General features: G+C 41.8%; 1 protein-coding gene across 1 annotated transcript; it reads left to right on the top strand.

The window, feature by feature from the left end:
* The first annotated feature begins 33 nt into the window (after positions 1–33).
* On the top strand, positions 34–18,074 carry Saraf (store-operated calcium entry associated regulatory factor). Its single transcript, XM_035452612.1, has 6 exons — positions 34–274; positions 8,122–8,300; positions 11,503–11,911; positions 14,209–14,329; positions 15,107–15,267; positions 17,334–18,074. Exons 1-6 carry the CDS (start codon positions 169–171, stop codon positions 17,357–17,359), a joined length of 1,002 nt encoding a protein of 333 aa, XP_035308503.1. The 5' UTR covers positions 34–168; the 3' UTR covers positions 17,360–18,074.
* The last annotated feature ends 808 nt before the right edge of the window (positions 18,075–18,882 follow it).

Raw genomic sequence — 18,882 nt, 5'->3', positions numbered from 1 at the left:
CGCAGCGGTAGTGACGTCAGAGTGGCGCAGGTCGCAGTGCTGTCTCGCGGCGTTGCGCTGCAGTCAGTAGCTTTGCTCTCGGTGGTGAGTTCCCGGTGTCGCTGCGCAGCGGCGGGAGCACTTCCGCAGCGGGTCTCGGGCCGCCAAGCACCGTCTTCACCCAGCGCCATGGCCGTGGCCGCTGTCGGCCGCCCGGGAGCCGCACGCTGCCTGCTGTTGCGCCTGCTGTCATTCCTGCTGGTGGCCGGCCCTGCCCTGTGCTGGAACGACCCTGGTGAGTGCCGCCCTGTGGATGGGTGTCCGTCCCCTTCATCGCCGCCCTTTTGATCGGTTTCCTCCCGTCTGTCCTCTCCTGGCTCCTTTGCTATTCTGTACCCTTCCTGGCTCCTTTGATTTTTTTTTTTTTTTTTTTTCCTTTGAGGACCCCTAGGAGTGGGCAGGGCGCAGGATCCTGTTTTTTTAAAAGTTCCCTTCTCCAGGTCCCTGGACTCCCAAGATTATCCGCTTTCTCGGACCCTAGGCCGCATCCCTGAGTCCTGATGACATGTTTGACCCCCACCTGCGCGTCTTGTTATCATTGCTATTCGATGTCATCATCGCTCACTGTTGTCATGGCTGCCTGTTGCTATGGCTCATTGTTACCATGCCACCTGCTGTTTCTGAGTCATGCTTAGGGGCCAGGACCACAAACTTGGGAATTCTGTATTGTATTGGTTTTGTAAACAGGATTCCCGCTGTTTTTTCTAGTTAGTGCATTTTCTTAACTTTTAGGTGATGATATATGAGAATTGACTATTAGGGAGGGGGCGCTATATCTATATAAATATAGAAATAAACTATCCATTAATTAAAGTGACATTTTTGATTTGGAGAGGAAAGCTGTCAGCCATGGAAAACAAAGCAACGGCAGAGTATGCTTGGGTTTTGAATGTAAGCAACAGGTTTATTTTTGTAACATTTTTTCCTCAAGCGTGCTGAATTCAGTCAGTGCAGTTGGTCCTCCTTTCACACCGAGTAACCTCTAATTTGAGAAGGATGCTTTGTTGTCCAGAGTTAAGCCACGGTGGTTATAAAATACCTGTACACCTTGCTTAAATAATCCTAGAAGGTTGTGTGAAAATGAGAGACCTGATTAGAATTCATTTAAAACCCAGGGAAGTTTATAGATGTAGACTCAGGGGAATTAGAAGAAAAAAAAAACCCAACCACATTTAAATTAATGGTGAACCACTTCCTGGTTGTTCTTAGTCTACTTTTGCTGTAAAACTTATCGTTCTGGAACAGAAAGCACAAAAATATTTTGCAGTATTAACTTGATTGCTGTCAACTTCACTTTGAAATTTTTAGGAACTGTCTTATGAAGGTATCTGGTTGGAATATCAATTAAGCAATTCCCCAATTTACTTTTTGTTTACTTTGTCTTTAGATAATATAGACCACTCAGTAATATGTCTGGGGAGCGGGAGGACACCATTCTAAGATTACTTAAAATTTTTTCAGTTTTTTTCCTTGATATTTCTTCCAAGCTACTTGTACCCTTGAATGCAGAAAGTATAGCTGAAGAACAGTGTCTTTTCCCAAGGAATTTACATCTGTTGAGGAGGAGTAGACTGTAAACATGTATATAGCTTGTCCTGTGGTGAAATGAGTTATGGACAGTGGTAAAACAATGAGGGTGGGGTTTGCGGGCAGAAGTGGCGACTTAAAAAAATACATGGATCAGGGAAGAAGTCACATTTTGGGAAAGTGAAGTGACATTTTTGGGAAACCCAAAGGAGGGAGGTGTTAAATAATAACGATTTACATTTTCAAAAGTTCATGTGGGTTAACCTTTGGAAAACAGCGTGAAAAATGGGTGGGATGGAAGTGAAAATGTGTCTCTAGTAGGTTCCAAAGATTATCTCAACTGTTTTGAAGTTGGGTATTCTGATGGGGTATCAGTGGGGGAGATAAAGATAGGGATTAGTGGTGATGGTGGCACATACCTTTAATCCCAGTACAGGGAGGCGGAGGCAGGTGGACTTCTAAGATTGAGGTCAGCCTAGTCTACAGAGCAAGTTCTAGGATAGCTAGGGCTATACACAGAAACCTTGTCCTTAAAAAAGAGAAAAAAGATTAGGATGGTGCAAGAGTCAGTTAGTTTTCTGAGATGCCGGGAAGTGTGGGGAGAACTGAGTTCAGGGGCCATGATTTCATTTCTCTTAAGCCTGACACCTGAGAAAAGATTTTGGATTATGAGTCTGGAGCTCAGGGGATTCTGTGTTTGCTTTGCCTGGTGTAACAAGTGGGCGGGTATAAGTGAGCATTTTCTTGGTAGACCTGAAGGCTTTCTAGAGAATGCTGCTCTGGGGGCTATGGTGATTATACTCCTGTGTGTATAGTTCTTAAAATAGTCTTGCTACTGTTTCTCATATTCCATCACCTCCTGTGCATCAAATATTCTGCCAGGCAATTTTAATAAGTTATACCTAAGGATTATAATAAATTTAAAGACAGGTGATGAAACTTATGAACAGACAAATTTATTGCCTTGGCCAAAGTCATATTAAGTTGTCGATGTCAGTTTAGTTCAGTGGTGCTGGGTGGTGGTAGCGCACGTCTTTAATCCCAGCACTTGGGAAGCAGAGGCAGGTGGATCTCTGTTGAGTTCGAGACCAGCCTGGTCTACAAGAGTACTTCCAGGACAGCCTGCAAAGCCACAGAGAAACCCTGTCTTGAAACTGCCCCCCCCCCCCCAATTTAGTTCAGTATTCTTTGCATCATTCAAGCATCCTATGGTAAATTCATGTTATTCCTCTTAGTTAGCTTACGTATAGTGTAACCTTTAAAATCGTGGCACATTTTCATTGTTTTAGTTTTTAATGTATGAGGTAGTAATTTGGATTTAGTATAGCAAACTTTAATATAGTTCTTGGAAATTTTAGATTTTTCTTCTTTTTTTGGAGACACTATTTCATATGTAGCTCAGGTTAGCTCCTGCCTGGACTTCTGAAGTGTTTGGATTTTAGATCTTTATCCCACATTGAATTAAGTTTATGTGTGGTTGCAGATGAATTTTCTTCTAGCTGCACCATAGTTATGTTACTTCCATTATTAAAGACCATTGTTTCCCCTTATTTCTGCTGTTAGCTCAAGCATTGTGTTTGCAGCTGGCCTTATTAACACCATGTAATGAAAATTCATGAAGAATAATATGGCACCTTTTGATTAGGTTTAAGTCAAACATTTGTTAATAAGGATTCTTGAAATATGAACTCCAGAAATTAGCTGAAGCCGTCTGATCAAAACTTCCTCTGAATTGCACCTTTGGGATCGGATTAAGCTCAATTATTTGTTTACTTGAGAAAAGGTCTATATGGTTTTTTTTTCTTTTTCTTTTAATTTTTCGAGACAAGGCCTTATGTAGACCAGGCTGGCCTCAAACTCCTTTTTAGCCAAGGATAAGCATTGGAGTGATAGTAAATGGTCTTGGGGGTTGTGTCAGAGAGAGCTGTTTATTTTGTTTTCTACATCTTGGTTAATCTCTGCATTAAGGGGCCTTATCTTTCTTGTGAAGTTACTCTTTCCTCACTCGGATAGGAGAGCGATTCGTGTAATGATCTTGGCACTGTACCAGAGTTACCACTAATTACTCCTTGTCTGAATTTGTCTCCTAAGGGCTAGAAAATGAAAGTGAAAGTTTTTCTAATTCTGTCAGTTTTAATTATTAGCTAGCATTATAAAGCGTGAAGTGCAGCTTTCCCTTAACAGCTGGGGCTGTGTATGGCTATATTCCTGTTGGGAAATCAAGCTGCATGTTAAATTTTAATAACTTTTTAAAGTAGGGAAATCATTGGTTACCACTTTAGCAGTGAGCAAATTTTGATATTCACTGGGTATCATGATTTCTCATTTCTGTAGTTTTCAAGATTTGATCCAATATTTGTTTTTAAAATACAGTATAATTTGTATTAGAGATGAGAACAAATAATAGTATTTCAGAAGTTGAATGCACTGCCTTTATTTTTATGTTTTGAGAGTTTTGTGATTTATATACAGAGGGTGTTTTTCAGTCTGGTAATCGTGGTTATCACAGAAAAGGAGGAGCTGGAGAAAGTAGAATTGGCTTTTAAAAGGAAAAAGTGTGCCAGGTGGTGGTGGTGCTGCTGCACGCCTTTAATCCCAGCACTTGGGAGGCAGAGGCAGGTGGATCTCTGAATTTGAGGCCAACCAGCTCTACAGAGCTAGTTTCAGGACAGCCAGAGCTACACAGAGAAACCCTGTATGGGGTTGAGGGAAGGAAAAGGTAACATTCGAATGGAACTATGGGCAACATAACCCTTACTCTGTAATAGATTAAAGAAATTAGTGAAAGAAAAACATTTTAAAACTATATTTTTTTTCGTAAAAGGATGCCTGCACAGAGAAATGGGAAAATGGCTGGTGTGATGATTTGGCTAAGACAGTGGTTTAAAGTCCCCGATGATGAGAAATTCATTTTCCTATGGGCTAGTACTACAGAGAGGCAGGTTTGTGGTCTTCTGGTACAGCCCTCTTCCAAAACATCTGTTTTCTGATGAATATTATGGGGTTTGAGATTGAGCCCTTTTCCGATCAAGTGCCTGCAACTTCCCAACTCTCTGAGTTCTGAGGTAAAGCAGATGCCAGCCACAACCTATGGGACAGGCTCCTAGTACCCCTGTTGCTCTGTTACTCTTTGATGAACGCCACACATCACATACTGACATTGGAGCATAAAGGTTATTTCTGACAGAGCCAGTGTTTTTCCTCCCTCCTCGAGATACTCATCTGAAGTCTGTATTTGATTGATTATCCCTCTGCATGCTTTCTCACTATTAAGTGCATATGTCAACAAGAATGTGTGTGAACATTAGCATGTAGGAACTTTTACCTTTTCTCAAGATTTGTGTAAAGCTGAACACTTTGTAATCTCCATTTTGTGAAAAATGTTTTTGCCATTTGTTTGGTTTGATACACAAGTTCTTATTTTACACATGCTTCATAGTACAGGGTACACTGTAAGAACAAGAGAGAAGTATGGAACCACCTCAAAACAAAGCAAAATAAAAACCTAACAACTGTTAAAACAAATCCAACTCTACTGCTTCATTTTTGAGTTTTTTCAAGACAGGGTTTCTCTGGGTATCCTTGGCTGTCCTGGAGCTTGATCTGTAGACCAGGCTGTTAGACCAGACCTCGAACTCATAGAGATTCTCCTGCCTCTGCCTCCTGAGTGCACCACCACTTTCCAGGTCTACTACTTCTTGATATTTACCCCCAATGCTCCAAATCAACCCACTACACAAGAGGGCCTGCACATCAGTTTACAGTAACTAAGCTGTGGAGCTGACCTGGGTGTCTAGCAACAGATGAATGGGTAAGGAAAAAGGTTTATATACACAGTGCAATTTTTTTTGGAGTCATAAAGCTATGTCTTTTGCAGGACAGTGGATATAACTGGAGATAATCCAGACTTACTGCATGGATTTTTACTTTCTGAGGGTCCTAGACACTAAAGAAACATAGTATATGTGTACTGATCACTGAAAGTGGAAGTGTAACGGTCTGGGGAATCAAGGGTATTAACAGGATGGGGGAGAGGTGGGAAAGGGGGTTGGGTATGGGGGGACATGCCCAAAGTACATTATTTAAGTGCTTGGAAATGGTTTTATGCAATCCTGTATAAAATCATCATCATCATCATCATTATCATCATCATCATCCTAGTAGTAATACTAAGAGGCTGGCAGGATGGCTCAGTGCATTGTGCTGCCAAGTGTGATGGGTTTGGGTTCCATACCAGAACCTATGTAGTGGAAGGAGCACATGACTCACTGGAGTTGTGCTCTGACCCCCACACATGCCCAGGCACATGCACATTTGTTGCTCTGTACAGGTGCACAACTGCCCACACAGTGAATGAATGTAAAAAATAAAACTGAAGAAGAAAGAGATTCCAGTCTAATTATAACGGAAAAAACTAGGTTAGATTCTATCCCCATTACTAGCAGGTAGACATTTAGTTATTGACTGTATTTTAGAGACCTTTTTGTGTATTTTTGCCATTTTTAACTATGAATGTTATATAGTAGTTTTATATTCTACTTTTCTGAGTTAGCAAAAATTATGTAGCATTTATGATGAAGCAACACCCAGCTTAAAATGAGGAGAGGTTTAAATGTGGGTCATCTGAGTTTTGTGTGAAAGGCCTGGATGCTGTTAGGATGGCTTTGAGTCCTTTCTTACCTCACAAGCCAAGAAAGACACTGAGGTCCTTCCTCCCTTTGATGTGTTTTTTCTTTTTTTTTTTTTTTTGGTACAATATTTAGTACTCAGGATTATTCCACATCCCAAACTCCATTTTCCACATTTTCCAGCTGTTTCTTGCTACCAGGATAAACTTTTTTTTTCATCCATATTTTTATCTAAATTAGAAACAAGTTTGTTTTACATGTCAATACCAGTTTCCTCTCCCTCCCCTCCTCCCCTGTCCCCCACTAACATCCTACCTATCCCATACCATTTCTGCTCCCCAGGGAGGGTGAGGCCTTTCATGGGGGGGTCTTCAGAGTTTGCATATCCTTTGGGATAGAGCCTAGGGTCCCCCCCCCCCCCCCCCGTGTGTCTAGTGTGAGGTGGTATCCCTCTATGTGGAATGGGCTCCCAAAGTCCATTCCTATGCTAGGGCTAAGTACTGATCTACAAGAGGTCCCATAGATTTCCGAGGTCTCCTCACTGACACCCATGTTCATGGGGTCTGGATCAGTCCCATGCTGGTTTCTCAGCTATCAGTCTGGGGACCAAGAGCTCTCCCTTGTTCAGGTCAGTTGTTTCTATGGGTTTCACCAGCCTCGTCTGGACCCCTTTGCTCATCACTCCTCCCTCTCTACAACTGGATTCCAGTTCAGTTCAGTGTTTAGCTGTGGGTGTCTACTCCTGCTTCCACCAGCTGCTGGATGAAGGCTATAGGATGGCATATAAGTTAGTCATCAATCTCATTATCAGGAGAAGATAATGTTGCTTGGATTGTTAGTTGGTGTCATCCTTCTAGATCTCTGGACATTTCCCTAATGCCTGATTTCTCTTTAAACCTATAATGGTTCCCTCTCTTATGGTATCTCTTATTTTGCTCTCCTCTATTCTTCCCCCTACACAACCTTCCTGCTCCCTTATGTCCTCCTCACCCCTCCTCTTCTCCCCTTCTCATTCTCCTAGCTCCCTCTCCCCTCCCCCCATGCTCCCAATTTGCTCACAAGATCTTGTCCCTTTCCTCTTCTCCCGGGGACCATGTATGTCTCTCTTAGAGTCCTCCTTGTTTCCTAGCTTCTCTGGCGTTGTGGATTGTAGGCTGGTAATCCTTTGCTCTATGTGTAAAATCCATATATGAGTGAGTGCATATCATGTTTGTTTTTTTGTGACTGGGTTACCTTGGTCAGAATGGTTTCTTCTAGTTCCATCCATTTGTCTGCAAATTTTAAGATTCCATTGTTTTTTTCCACTGAGTAGTACTCCATTGTGTAAATGTACCACATTTTCTGTATCCATTCTTCAGTTGAGGGGCATCTAGGATGCTTCTAGGTTCTGGCTATTACAAATAATGCTGCTGTGAACATCGTTGAACAGATGTCCTTGTTGTATGAATGTGCTTCTTTTGGGTATATGCCTAAGAGTGGAATTGCTGGATCTTGTGGTAGAATGATTCCCATTTTCCTGAGGAATCACCATACTGATTTCCAAATTGGCTGTACAAGTTGGCACTGTCACCAGTAGTGGAGAATTGTTCCCCGTTCTCCACATCCTCGCCAGCATAAGCTGTCATTGGTGTTTTTGATTTTAGCCATTCTGACAGGAGTAAGATGGTATCTCAGAGTTGTTTTGATTTGCATTTCCCTGATGGCTAAGGATGTTGAACACTTTCTTAAGTGTCTTTCGGCCATTTTAGATTCCTCTATTGAGAACTGTCTATTTAGTTCTGTACTCCATTTTTTAATTGGATTATTTGGTGTTCTGGAAACTAGCTTTGTGAGTTCTTTGTAAATTTTGGAGATCAGCCCTCTGTCGGATATGGGGTTGGTGAAAATCTTTTCCCATTCTGTGGGCTAATGTGTGTTCTTATTTCAGACAGAATACTGCTTCGAGATGTGAAAGCTCTAACCCTTCACCATGACCGCTACACCACCTCCCGGAGACTGGACCCTATTCCCCAGTTGAAGTGTGTTGGAGGCACAGCTGGTTGCGATGCCTACACTCCCAAAGTGATACAGTGCCAGAACAAAGGCTGGGATGGCTATGATGTACAGGTAATAGCTTGTACTACAACAACAGTTTTCATGGAGTTCTGTTGTGTGACACTATTCCTACAGGGTTTTGGGTGACAGGTTACTTAACAGGAGCAGAAATGACTCACAGACAGCTACATCATCAGAAGCCACCCCAGCATGGGTCACAGCTCATGAAGTCTGGAAGTCTGGAGTTCACCACACAACCTACAGGCAGCTGGGCTGGTGGGAGAGTGACTCTTAGCAGTCCTCACTGCTTATATACACTTCACCAGGAGAGGCCTAGCTGTTTCTGTTCAGAGCTTAATGAGTGTCCCTGCAGGATGGGTTGTTACCTCTAGTTACAACAATAGCCCTCGTCTTAATGAGCCTCCCTCCAAGGTGGAGGTTTTATCTCGGAGGAAATCCATACACAGCAAACTTTAATACAATAAGCTGTTTATTGAGACATCATTATTTTGGAAAAACTAATATTCTTGCTTGATAAAACCTTTATGGCCTATGTATTTCAGAGTTCTTTTATTTTGTTTTTGAGAGAGGGTCTCACTGTGTAGGCCTGGTGGCCTGGAACTGGCTCTGTAGACCAGACTGGCCTCAAACTCACAGTAGTCTCCCTGCTTCTCCCTCCTAAGTGCTGGGATTAAAGGCATGTGCCACCATGCCTGGCCCAAGCTCGTGTTTGCTGGTGATACTGGCCCTTTCCCCCCTAGCCCCCCTTTATTACTTAATTAGAATCTCCTGGCTAATGCAGACATCTCACATCTATTCTAAATTACTATTACATAGTGGGGATGTGGGTGCTAATTTTGTGTAGAGCCCTTTAAGCATATATTAAATGTGTCATATGCCATGTGACTAGGATAGCAAGACACTTATCTAGTCGGAGAGAGAGAAAAAATAAATACTTGGATTGTGTACATACCAACAAAGTGGGGGAAGAGCTATGTCTGGTGGAGGGCCTGGTGAAGACTCAGAGGGGGTACAGGTGCTGTGTTAGAAAGGAAGGCATGAAGTGGAGCCTCTCATGTGTTGGCTCATGTTTATTAGCAGTGATTTAAAGTGAAATTCAGTACTCAGAGACTGCTCTGGTATATACTGTTGTAGATTCAGTTTGTTCTGTTTACTTAAGCCAGCAAAATCGGTTATCTTTTTCTAGATAAAATTAATACTTAGTATAGTAACAACAACAACAAAGAGAAAAATTGCATATTATATAAACAAACAACATCTGGGCTTTAAAGAACTCATAAAGAAAGATGCCCCAGAGCTGGGTATGGTGGTGCACCTCTTTAATCCCAGTGCTCAGAAGGCAAAGGTAGGCACAGCTCTGAGGTCAAGGCCAGCATGGTCTACATAATGAGTTCCAGGACAGCCAGAGCTTCCTTGCCTCAACCCTCCCCCAAATGAAACAAAGCAGAAGCAAGTAATAATAATAATAATAATAATAATAATAATAATAATAATAATAGAAAAAAGAAAAATGCCCCAATCATTCCACTCTTAGGAATATATCTTTAGAGAAATGAAGGCATGTTTCTTCCCAAAAACTATACAAATATTTACAGGAATATTCAGATAGCTAAAACAGGAAATCCCCAAAGCTAAAATTAATAAATAATACAGTGTAGTTGATTCATAAGGTGCAGTGTTTTTCAGCCATTAAAAGGAACAAAGTGCTGATTGATGCTGTAGCAAGCATGAACCTTGAAAGTGTTACACTAAAGCAAAGATGACAGTTACAGAGACCTATATGTCTGATTTCCTTACAGGGGGAGGAAAAGCAGTTCAGTTAGGGTGGGATGCTGGGAAGGGGAAGTGGGCGGCTGCCCATAGTTTGAGGTTTCCTTGGGGGTGATCATTAGATTTTAAAGCTGTTAGTAATAGCAAAGGTGGTACAAGTGTATGAACTTAATAAAAATGCTGCTGTGAGAATCTTCTGTGAATCACACCTCAGCAAGGCAGTTTTATAAACAGTAAAACAATGTAGCTGAAGTTGAAAGAGAAACATGATTTGAACGAAACCTGCCAGAAAGGTGGTAGAACCTGTCCTAGTTTGTATCTCTAACATTTGTGAGGGAAATATTTTATCTATTCAGCAAAAATTAAAGACTTTAAACCTAACTTGCTTGTTTGCTTAGTTTTTGGTGGTGCTGGAGCTCAAACCCTGGATGTTGTCCACACTCAGCTCCTGAGCTACACTCCATTCTCAGTTTGTTTATTTTGAGGTGAGATCTTACTGTGTTCCCTGGCAGATCTGGAACTTGGTGTGCAGCCTAGACTGGCCTTGGATTTGAGGCTTCTATCTCAGCACTCCACATCGATGACATTATAAATCTGGGCCATCATGTCTGGCTAAGAATACCTGCTTCCTCTCTGTCTGTGGGTGTCTCTGTCCCATCCTCTTCCCCCCCACCACCGTAAAATTTAAGCTAATATGGATTCTTTTTGTAGTTTTCTAAGTATATCTTTAAAAAGCTAAAGAAAATTATGTAGGATTAGACCCTGTCAGTACATGATTGTTACAAAATCTGTATGGAAAGTTTTGTTTTGCAAAAGGTGATCCGCTGTATGCAGCTGTTAGATCTTACATATCTGATGCTGATTTAAAAATTTATATTTCTGGATTTGTATCATTTCCCCCTTCCCTTTCCTCTCTTTAACTCCTCTCACACTCCCCTTAAATTCATGGCCTCCTCTTAATTATTATCATATGTATGGTAATATATAATGTACATAATATGTAAACACAGTGTGCTGAGTCTACTCAGTTTTGCAAGCATGTATATCTTTAGAGCTGATAACTTGTATTGGATAACCAGTTAGGGTCTCTTCCCTGATGCTGATTCTTTGATTTTACTATCTGGAGAATCTAACTGTAGAGGAAATACCTTTGACAATGGTGGCAAGCAGGTGATTATTTGAAAATTTGCCTCAGGCTTATAAAATATGGAATACCTAACTTGTACAGAAGAATATGTAATGTATATCTGGGAATAAGGAAAAAACCACAAAGTGAATGCTCATGTACCCCCATCCAGCTTAAGTAGGTTGCTAGTAGAACCACTGTCTTGTGTAAGTAAGTATGTCTCCTCCATACATACTTACTGTCTTGGATTTAGTGAATCATTCTTTTGCTCCATTTTGCAGTTTTTTTTGACAGCTGTGATACATATTGAAGGTAAAGAATCTTTTGGTTCTTAGAGCCTGTTTCTCTATTTCACAGTGGGAATGTAAGACTGATTTGGATATTGCATACCAATTTGGAAAAACGGTGGTGAGCTGTGAAGGCTATGAGTCCTCAGAAGACCAGTATGTCCTCAGGGGTTCCTGCGGCCTGGAGTATCACTTGGATTACACAGAACTAGGCCTGAAGAAAATGAAGGAGTCTGCAAAACACCAGGGCTTCTCTGATTATTATCACAAGTTGTACTCCTCAGATTCCTGTGGCATTAGCGGGCTGGTTACCATTGGGGTACTACTTGCTGTTGCCTATGTGGTTTATAAACTGTTCCTCAGTGATGGTCAGGCTTCTCTTCCACCATATTCTGAGTACCCTCCATATTCCCAGCGCTATCAGAGGTCTAGCTATGCTGCAGGAGCGCCTCAGCCTGGGTTTAAGTCTGAGTTCACAGGTATGTTTCCCTGATCAAGGCAGTAAGTAAGTGGGTTGCATGTGAGCAGATGAGTCTTGTGCATGTTTCTGAAGAAAAGACTAATTGCATCTGGAAACAAAATATTTGTCTATTTACTGGGTTAAAAAAAAATCTCTTTGCAATAAGGTAAAAAAACAAAAAAAATGTGTCTTTGTACATGGGTGGGTGCTTGTGGAGGCCAGAAGTGGGTGTTAGGTCCCCTGGGACTGGAGGTACAAGTGGTTTTATTTAGCTATTTGGTATACATGCTAGAAACCAAACTTGGATCCTCTGGAAGAGTAGCAGGTGCTCTTAGTAATTGAGCTACTTTTCCAGCCCTTCTTTTTTCTAAAGAAAAATTTAAAAATGTGTATCATTGTATATGTGCGTGTGTGTGTGTGTGTGTGTGTGTGTGTGTGTGTGTGTGTGTGTGTGTGTCTATACCATGGTGTCATGGTGTGGATGTGGAGGTCAGAGGATAACCATAGACGGTCATTCCCTTCCACCTTTATTGGGGTTGAACTGGAAATTGTCACTGTTGCACAGCACTTTCCCAGCTGAGCCAGGTCACTGACTGCTGCTCTGCTTCTAATAGTGTGTTATGGTCACTGTTACCAAAGTTGCCTGGTAAATTGTAGATCATCATTTTAAGTGGAAAACTCAGATTTGTTAATAAGCATTATTTTGACTTCTACTTCATACTACACACACACACACACACACACACACACACACACACACACACACACACACGAGACTTACTAGAATGAAATAGAATGTAGGTATGTTTTTCTTTGTGTGTGTGCTTGAGACAGAGTCTCACTATGTAGCCCTGTCTGTCCTGTTATTAGCTCTGTAGACCAGGCTGGCCTCAAACTCATAGCAGTCTCCTTCCTCTGCCCCCCAAGTGCTGTGATAGTAGGCATGCACCACTACATGTGGCTAGATAAAGACTAATAGCACAAAAACTTCTAATATAAAAGGAAAGATAAGTACACTAAACTTTACTTAAATTAAGAATGCCTGTTTATCAGAAAACACTGCTAAGAAAAAGGGCAGGCCACAGATTTGGATAAGGTATTCGTAAAGCGTGGGCTGGAGAGATGACCTGCTAATAGTGAGGCTCACAACCAAAAAGACAAGAATTTGTAATACATACTGCTGACAAAAGACTTGTATCTAGACTACAAAGACATCCATAAATCTGAGAAAAGACAAATCACTAAGACTGGGCAGAGAGATTTGGTTAGATGCTCAGTGAGTAAGGTGCTTGCCGCCGAGCCTGGTGACTTGTGTTTGATCTTCGGGACCAGGTGCTGGAAGGAGAGAATTGGCACGTGCAGGTTGTTGTCTTACATCTGTACATGTATGCTGTGGTGCTGTATAGTCCCTCAAATAAGTAAGTGTAGTATCTACAATTGAGCAGAGGATTCAAAGAGCCATTTTATAATAAAAGGATATGGAGGGCTGGAGAGATGGCTCAGTGGTTAAGAGCACTTACTGCTCTTGCAAAAGACTTGGGTTCGATTCCCAGTACCTATGTAGCAGCTTACAACTGTTATAAAAAACAAAACAAAAAAATCTAGTCTCAGGAGTATCCCATGCCCTCTTCTGATTTCCTTGGGTATTCATGGTCATGGAATAGAATTAAAGTATAGGAAGTCTGAATACTGTTTATCTCAGATAACACACAGTGATTGTCAGGAGTTGTCACAAGCTGTCTGAGGTGCTCAGATGGTTTACTGAAGTGGCAGTGGTTACATGGAGGGGACAGAAAGCAAGCTCATTGTTCCGTAGGTCTATGTAAAATTGGCATACTTTCCTAGGTGCATCTCCATGTTTACAGTTTCCTCTAAGTGGAAGATGATGCTTGTGGTCTGATGTCATAATTGATAAATGTCAAGCTGCCTTTTTCCATTAGAGATTCAGGCACTGTTCTCACCTGAGTTCTTACAGAGCTTCACAGCATAGAAAGGAGGAATCTGAAAGGGGGGGGGGGTTATCTAGAAGCTGAACTTGAGCAAGGGAGATAGATAATCCTGCAGGAAGATCATCCTTGCAAATCCTAAAGCTCTCCATCTCAGTCTCTCTCTGCCTGTGGGAATGTGCTCCTGAGTTATAAGCCAATATTTTATAAATACTCCCTTTGAATCCAGCTTGTTCACAGGTTGAGGGCCAAACATTACTAGTAAGTAGTACTGTACACATGGAATAATGAAACATCATGTGTCTATGAAGGCACTTAGTCAAATAATGTATATTTTGTTTTAATCTAATAATGTATATTTTATTTTAAGGACCACAGAACACTGGCTTTGGGAGTGCTTTCACAGGACAAGGCTGTGACAATTCAGGCCCAGGGTTCTGGACTGGCCTGGGTGCTGGAGGACTGTTAGGATATTTGTTCGGCAGCAATAGGTAAGCTTTGCACTCAGCACGTTTGCCCTTAGTTCCTCCAGGGTGCCTTTGATTCGCTTACAAGGCATTGCATGCTTTGAATTTGGTTTTGTAAGGGAAACAAATGATGGTGCTCTTGCCCTATTAAATATTGTTTTTGCATAGAGGGGAAGGTACAGGGCTTGTGGTTTGCTTTGGTCAAAATTATTCCTATTATTTCCCTTTATTGTCTTCTTTACTATGCTATCCTAGGAGACAGGAAAGAGACTATCTGCCTGACATCTGAGCACATGCGAAGAAGACAGAGGAGGGCACAGCAGTGGGAAGGGACAGTTGGCAGTCTGGCTGGGAAAGTGATAGAGGGGGCTTGGACAAGAGCTTGGTCTGCTCTTGGAATGTTGTGAGTTTCACAGAACTCCGAGCTCAGACCTTAGTTGGGAATTCAGGAAGAAGGCTTATTTACTTCCTGCCACTTTCTTTTCCCACAGCAGTTGCTGTAAGTGGCAGAAGTAGACATAAAATTTGTGCATGGTAAAAAATACTTGATAAGCTGGGCATTGGTGGTGCATGCCTTTAATCCCAGCACTCTGGAGGCAGAGGCAGGGGATCTCTGTGAGTTCAAGGCCAGCCTGGTCTCCAGAGTGAGTGCCAGGATAGGCTCCAAAGCTACACAGAGAAACCCTGTCTCGAAAAACCAAAAAAAAAAAAAAAAAAAAAAAGACTTGATAAAGATGACATTTTTCTGATGACTTAGGAACAGGGAAGTAAAGATGCCTAACTCACCTTTGTGTCTTTAAGGGCGGCGACCCCCTTCTCAGACTCATGGTACTACCCATCTTACCCTCCATCCTACCCTGGCACCTGGAATAGTCGTGCCTACTCACCACTGGGTGGAGGTGCAGGGAGCTATTCTGCATCCTCCAGCTTGAATGCAGACTCAAGAACCAGAACAGCATCAGGTAAATACAGAAGTGCTGATGAGTACAGAGAAGTACTCTGCAGAAGGAGCTCAGAGCAGTGTGTGAGCATCATGACTTCATTTCTTGTGCTCACACCTGTGTGTGAGAATCATGGCTTTATTCAGTGTGCACACATGTGTGTGAGCAGTCATGACTTCATTTAGTGTGCCCACCAAACATCTTAGCAACACAGTTAACTGAGACTGAAACCAAATTCAAATTCCTTCTTCCCTCTTTAAATATTTCCTAAAAGTGGCTTGAAAATTAAGCCTTCCTGGATGTTAGTGTCTATAAGTGTTTAACTCCAGAACCCTTTAATCTCTAAACCAGAGCCTTCAATGTTTAAAGAATTCTGGCCTTTCAAATTCAAGAGAATTACAAAAACATATTGAGTTAGACTTTAAAAAATGTCAACAGTGTGATTATAATATTTGTTTTAAAGAGTGAAGAGGATGTTTCTTAGAAAGCAAAGATAGAATGTAAAAAAACAAAGAGACCCACTAGCTGCTGGAGGTGGTGGGAAACAGGCATTTGCAGATCTCCCTGGATTGCTTGACTTTCTTCAGAAGGAAGACACAGCAATGAATAATTCATGAAGTTGTTTAGAAATGTAAGAGTAGAATTCTTAATGCTGGTTTGGATGTAAATGACATAGTCACTTCACCTACTAAACTTGAACGTAGACATCCCTAGGGCCCAGCAAGTGTACTCTCACATACAGCCATTCCTGCAGATGGAGATGGTGGTGGTATTGCTTCCAGGATCCCCAGGCATAACAAAACCTGTGGATGCTTAGTTCCCCACATAATGATGACATAGTATTTGCATATCATTAGTGCAACATGCCCTCCTAGGTGTTCTACATCATCTCTGAACCACCTATGGTCCTCAGACAGTGTACACATCATGTATGTGGTTGTTATACTGTGATGTTTAGGGCATGACAAGGAAAACGGAATGTATGTGTGTACTACAGGTGCATCTTTCAAAAAATTATTCAAACTTTATTTGGTTGAGTCTATGGATGTGGAAACCACAGATAAGGAGGGGCAGCTGTATTTCAGCAACAGAGGTACATACACTCCATTCACTAACAGATAAGCTCAGCGATGTTGTAAGCTATATGTTACGATAAATCTTAATGCCTAAAGCTGCTGAGCCCCACTGCCACATGTGCGCTTTATGCCAGCCGCCTGCCCGAGTTAGGCCCAAATGAATGCACAGAAACTTGTATTAGGTTCAAAGCTGCTTCGCCAATGATTAGGATTCCTCATCTGTTAGCTCAGTCTCAATTATCATAAATCTATATATTTTATAAGACTCATCTTATTGGACGCTTTATTGGCGTCCTTCCTTGCTGGTGGATCACATTGTGCTGCTGGAGGAGCAAGGGGAAAAGGGACCCTTCCTGTTTCTCCTTCGCTTAAATATGAGTCTCCTTGCTATGTCACTTCCTGCCTGGATCACCACTTCTCTACTACATTTCCCAGAATCCTCTTTGACTCCTAGTCCCGTCTAACTTGCTGTCTCATTGGCTAAACAGCATTTTATTTAACAATAAGATAAACATACACAGTACATTCCCCATCAGCTATAGATAGCCTGTTTGTTCTGGTGTGTGTGGGGTGATGGATGGGTGGTATTCAAGCCACACATTAAAAACATTAAAAATTCATGCCTCCATTTCTTCTGTTTATCCCTGAGTTTGAGTTGTGAGAGGTCACCAGGACATGGCTTATGGTGCATTGTCCTCTCTGCATTTTTAAAGCTTAGACCTGCATATTTATGGTTATTATTTGCATGTTGGCATATTGCTTGCATGCTAGCTTACATTGGCACTCTTGTTTGGTTTGCTGATAGCAAGTATGTGTGAGGTTATGAGACTTGATGACTAGGGAGATGTGCCTTGTCTCACAACATCCTGTTCTACCTCATGATGCATTGTAGCCTGCCTTCATAGCTTCTTTCTTGTTTCCTAACAAGGAACAAGTAGAACTTGTGCAATGTTATAAGCAATTTTCACATATTTTGAAAAACTAATGTAGACTTTATTTTTCTCATCCTAGGATATGGTGGCACCAGAAGACGGTAAAATAGAAAGTTGGAGGCAAACATTGGATGCAAAGTTTCTGACTTGTTATCACCATCTCTTTAACATCTGGATAATGGGAATATCCAAAAGTTGTGTGATGCTTTGTCCTTGTATAGCTTTTCATGTCCTGTTGTTTGTGGTCAAGAGTTGATATGTGACAAAATACTTACATTTTGTATGTTAGTGTAACGTGCAGTTCAAAGTGATGGCTACTGTGGGATGCTGAAATTACTCTGCTTGTTTCTAAAGCCTGTGATGCCAGAGGGAGCATTAAGAATGTAGGATCCCTCTCCCAGAGACTGAGCACAGGCAGCTTGAGCCGAGGCTCATTCCCTCATAGAAACAGTAATCCTCTATTTGGTATTAAAACATTTGGTGTTTGCTAGTCTTCAGACACTCAAGCCCAGCACTGGACCACTAATCACACTGATTTATGTTCCAGACACTTGACTGACAGATCTCAGACCCCTCCTGTGGTTGTGAGCATCAGGTAGTGGTCCTGGCCTTTTACAGGAGAGGGTAGAAAGTGACTGTGCTCACAGAAAGGCTTGAAATCACTAGTTTGAGTTTTCAGGTGGAACCATCCAGTCGCTTCACAGCAGCAGTCTTCAGTAGCAAAAGCATGCAGTTCTCTGTAGAGCCTTGAGCCATTAGATGTCATTGTAACAGTCTGTTTCAGCCTTATATCAATATGTCAATAAATTTGAAAACCAGGTGTTCTTGTTCTTTGTACACAAGCAGCACAAGTAGGTATGCTCCCTTCTGTTTTTTTCTTCCTTCCACCCAGAGGAATGGACTCTGTGCAGAAGTTGTGTTTCCTTGACTAGGAATTTGATACGGTGGTTTTGTCGAAATCTCTAGTCTGTTGCTGCTTTACCAGAAAATGGAGACAGGAACTGGCAAAGTAAATGGTGTTTACAGTTTGGCTGAAACTAGGGACTAAAGAGAACATTTCAGTCTCTTCTACAGCAGCCCAACCTCTTGTTTCCTACCTCCTCTCAGCAGTGTTTTCTTACCCCAATCATCAGGGATTAAATTACTGGTGAGGTCAGAGCCCTTATGAGCCAATCACTCACCTCTGAGCCCTGCTGGATTGGGACAGTTCTTTAATACAGCATATGCAAACCACAATGATCTGCTTGAATAAGGAGCCTCCTATCCTGCTAAGCATTTATCCTGTTTGTCTCCTAGTGTTCCAGAGGGATCCATAGCTGTTGACTAAGGTGAGTGTCAACACTTAGGAAAGAAACAGCCAGATTGTTAGAGGATTGCTGAATACCACTCTGAACCGACATGAATTCCTGACCACCATTGTAATGTGCTTACCACAGAGTAGGAGCTTGTTGAAGTTAGGTAACTGATGAAGTTTCGGTTCTGAGCCATCTCAGTCGTCATCCATCACAGGGCATCTATCCTGTGTTTTCCTCATCTGTAATTCCTGATTAGACATGGAGAAACTGGAGGAATCACCACATAGGTTCCCTGACTTGTGGAATGGGGGCTCTTAGGATAGGAAAAACCAA

Source organism: Cricetulus griseus (genome assembly GCF_003668045.3).
Source record: "Cricetulus griseus strain 17A/GY chromosome 1 unlocalized genomic scaffold, alternate assembly CriGri-PICRH-1.0 chr1_1, whole genome shotgun sequence".
Classification (NCBI taxonomy): Eukaryota; Metazoa; Chordata; class Mammalia; order Rodentia; family Cricetidae; genus Cricetulus; species Cricetulus griseus.
Note: the sequence above shows the minus strand (reverse complement) of the source record. Positions and strands in the feature narration are given on the sequence as shown.

What these genes read in the sequence shown, in the direction of transcription:
- Saraf (XM_035452612.1), top strand. Translation starts at nt 169, where the DNA reads ATGGCCGTGGCCGCTGTCGGCCGCCCGGGAGCCGCACGCTGCCTGCTG. An exon ending in GGGATGGCTATGATGTACAG is followed by an intron (nt 8,301 to 11,502) that starts GTAATAGCTTGT and finishes TCTATTTCACAG; the next exon opens with TGGGAATGTAAGACTGATTT. An exon ending in AAGAACCAGAACAGCATCAG is followed by an intron (nt 15,268 to 17,333) that starts GTAAATACAGAA and finishes TTCTCATCCTAG; the next exon opens with GATATGGTGGCACCAGAAGA.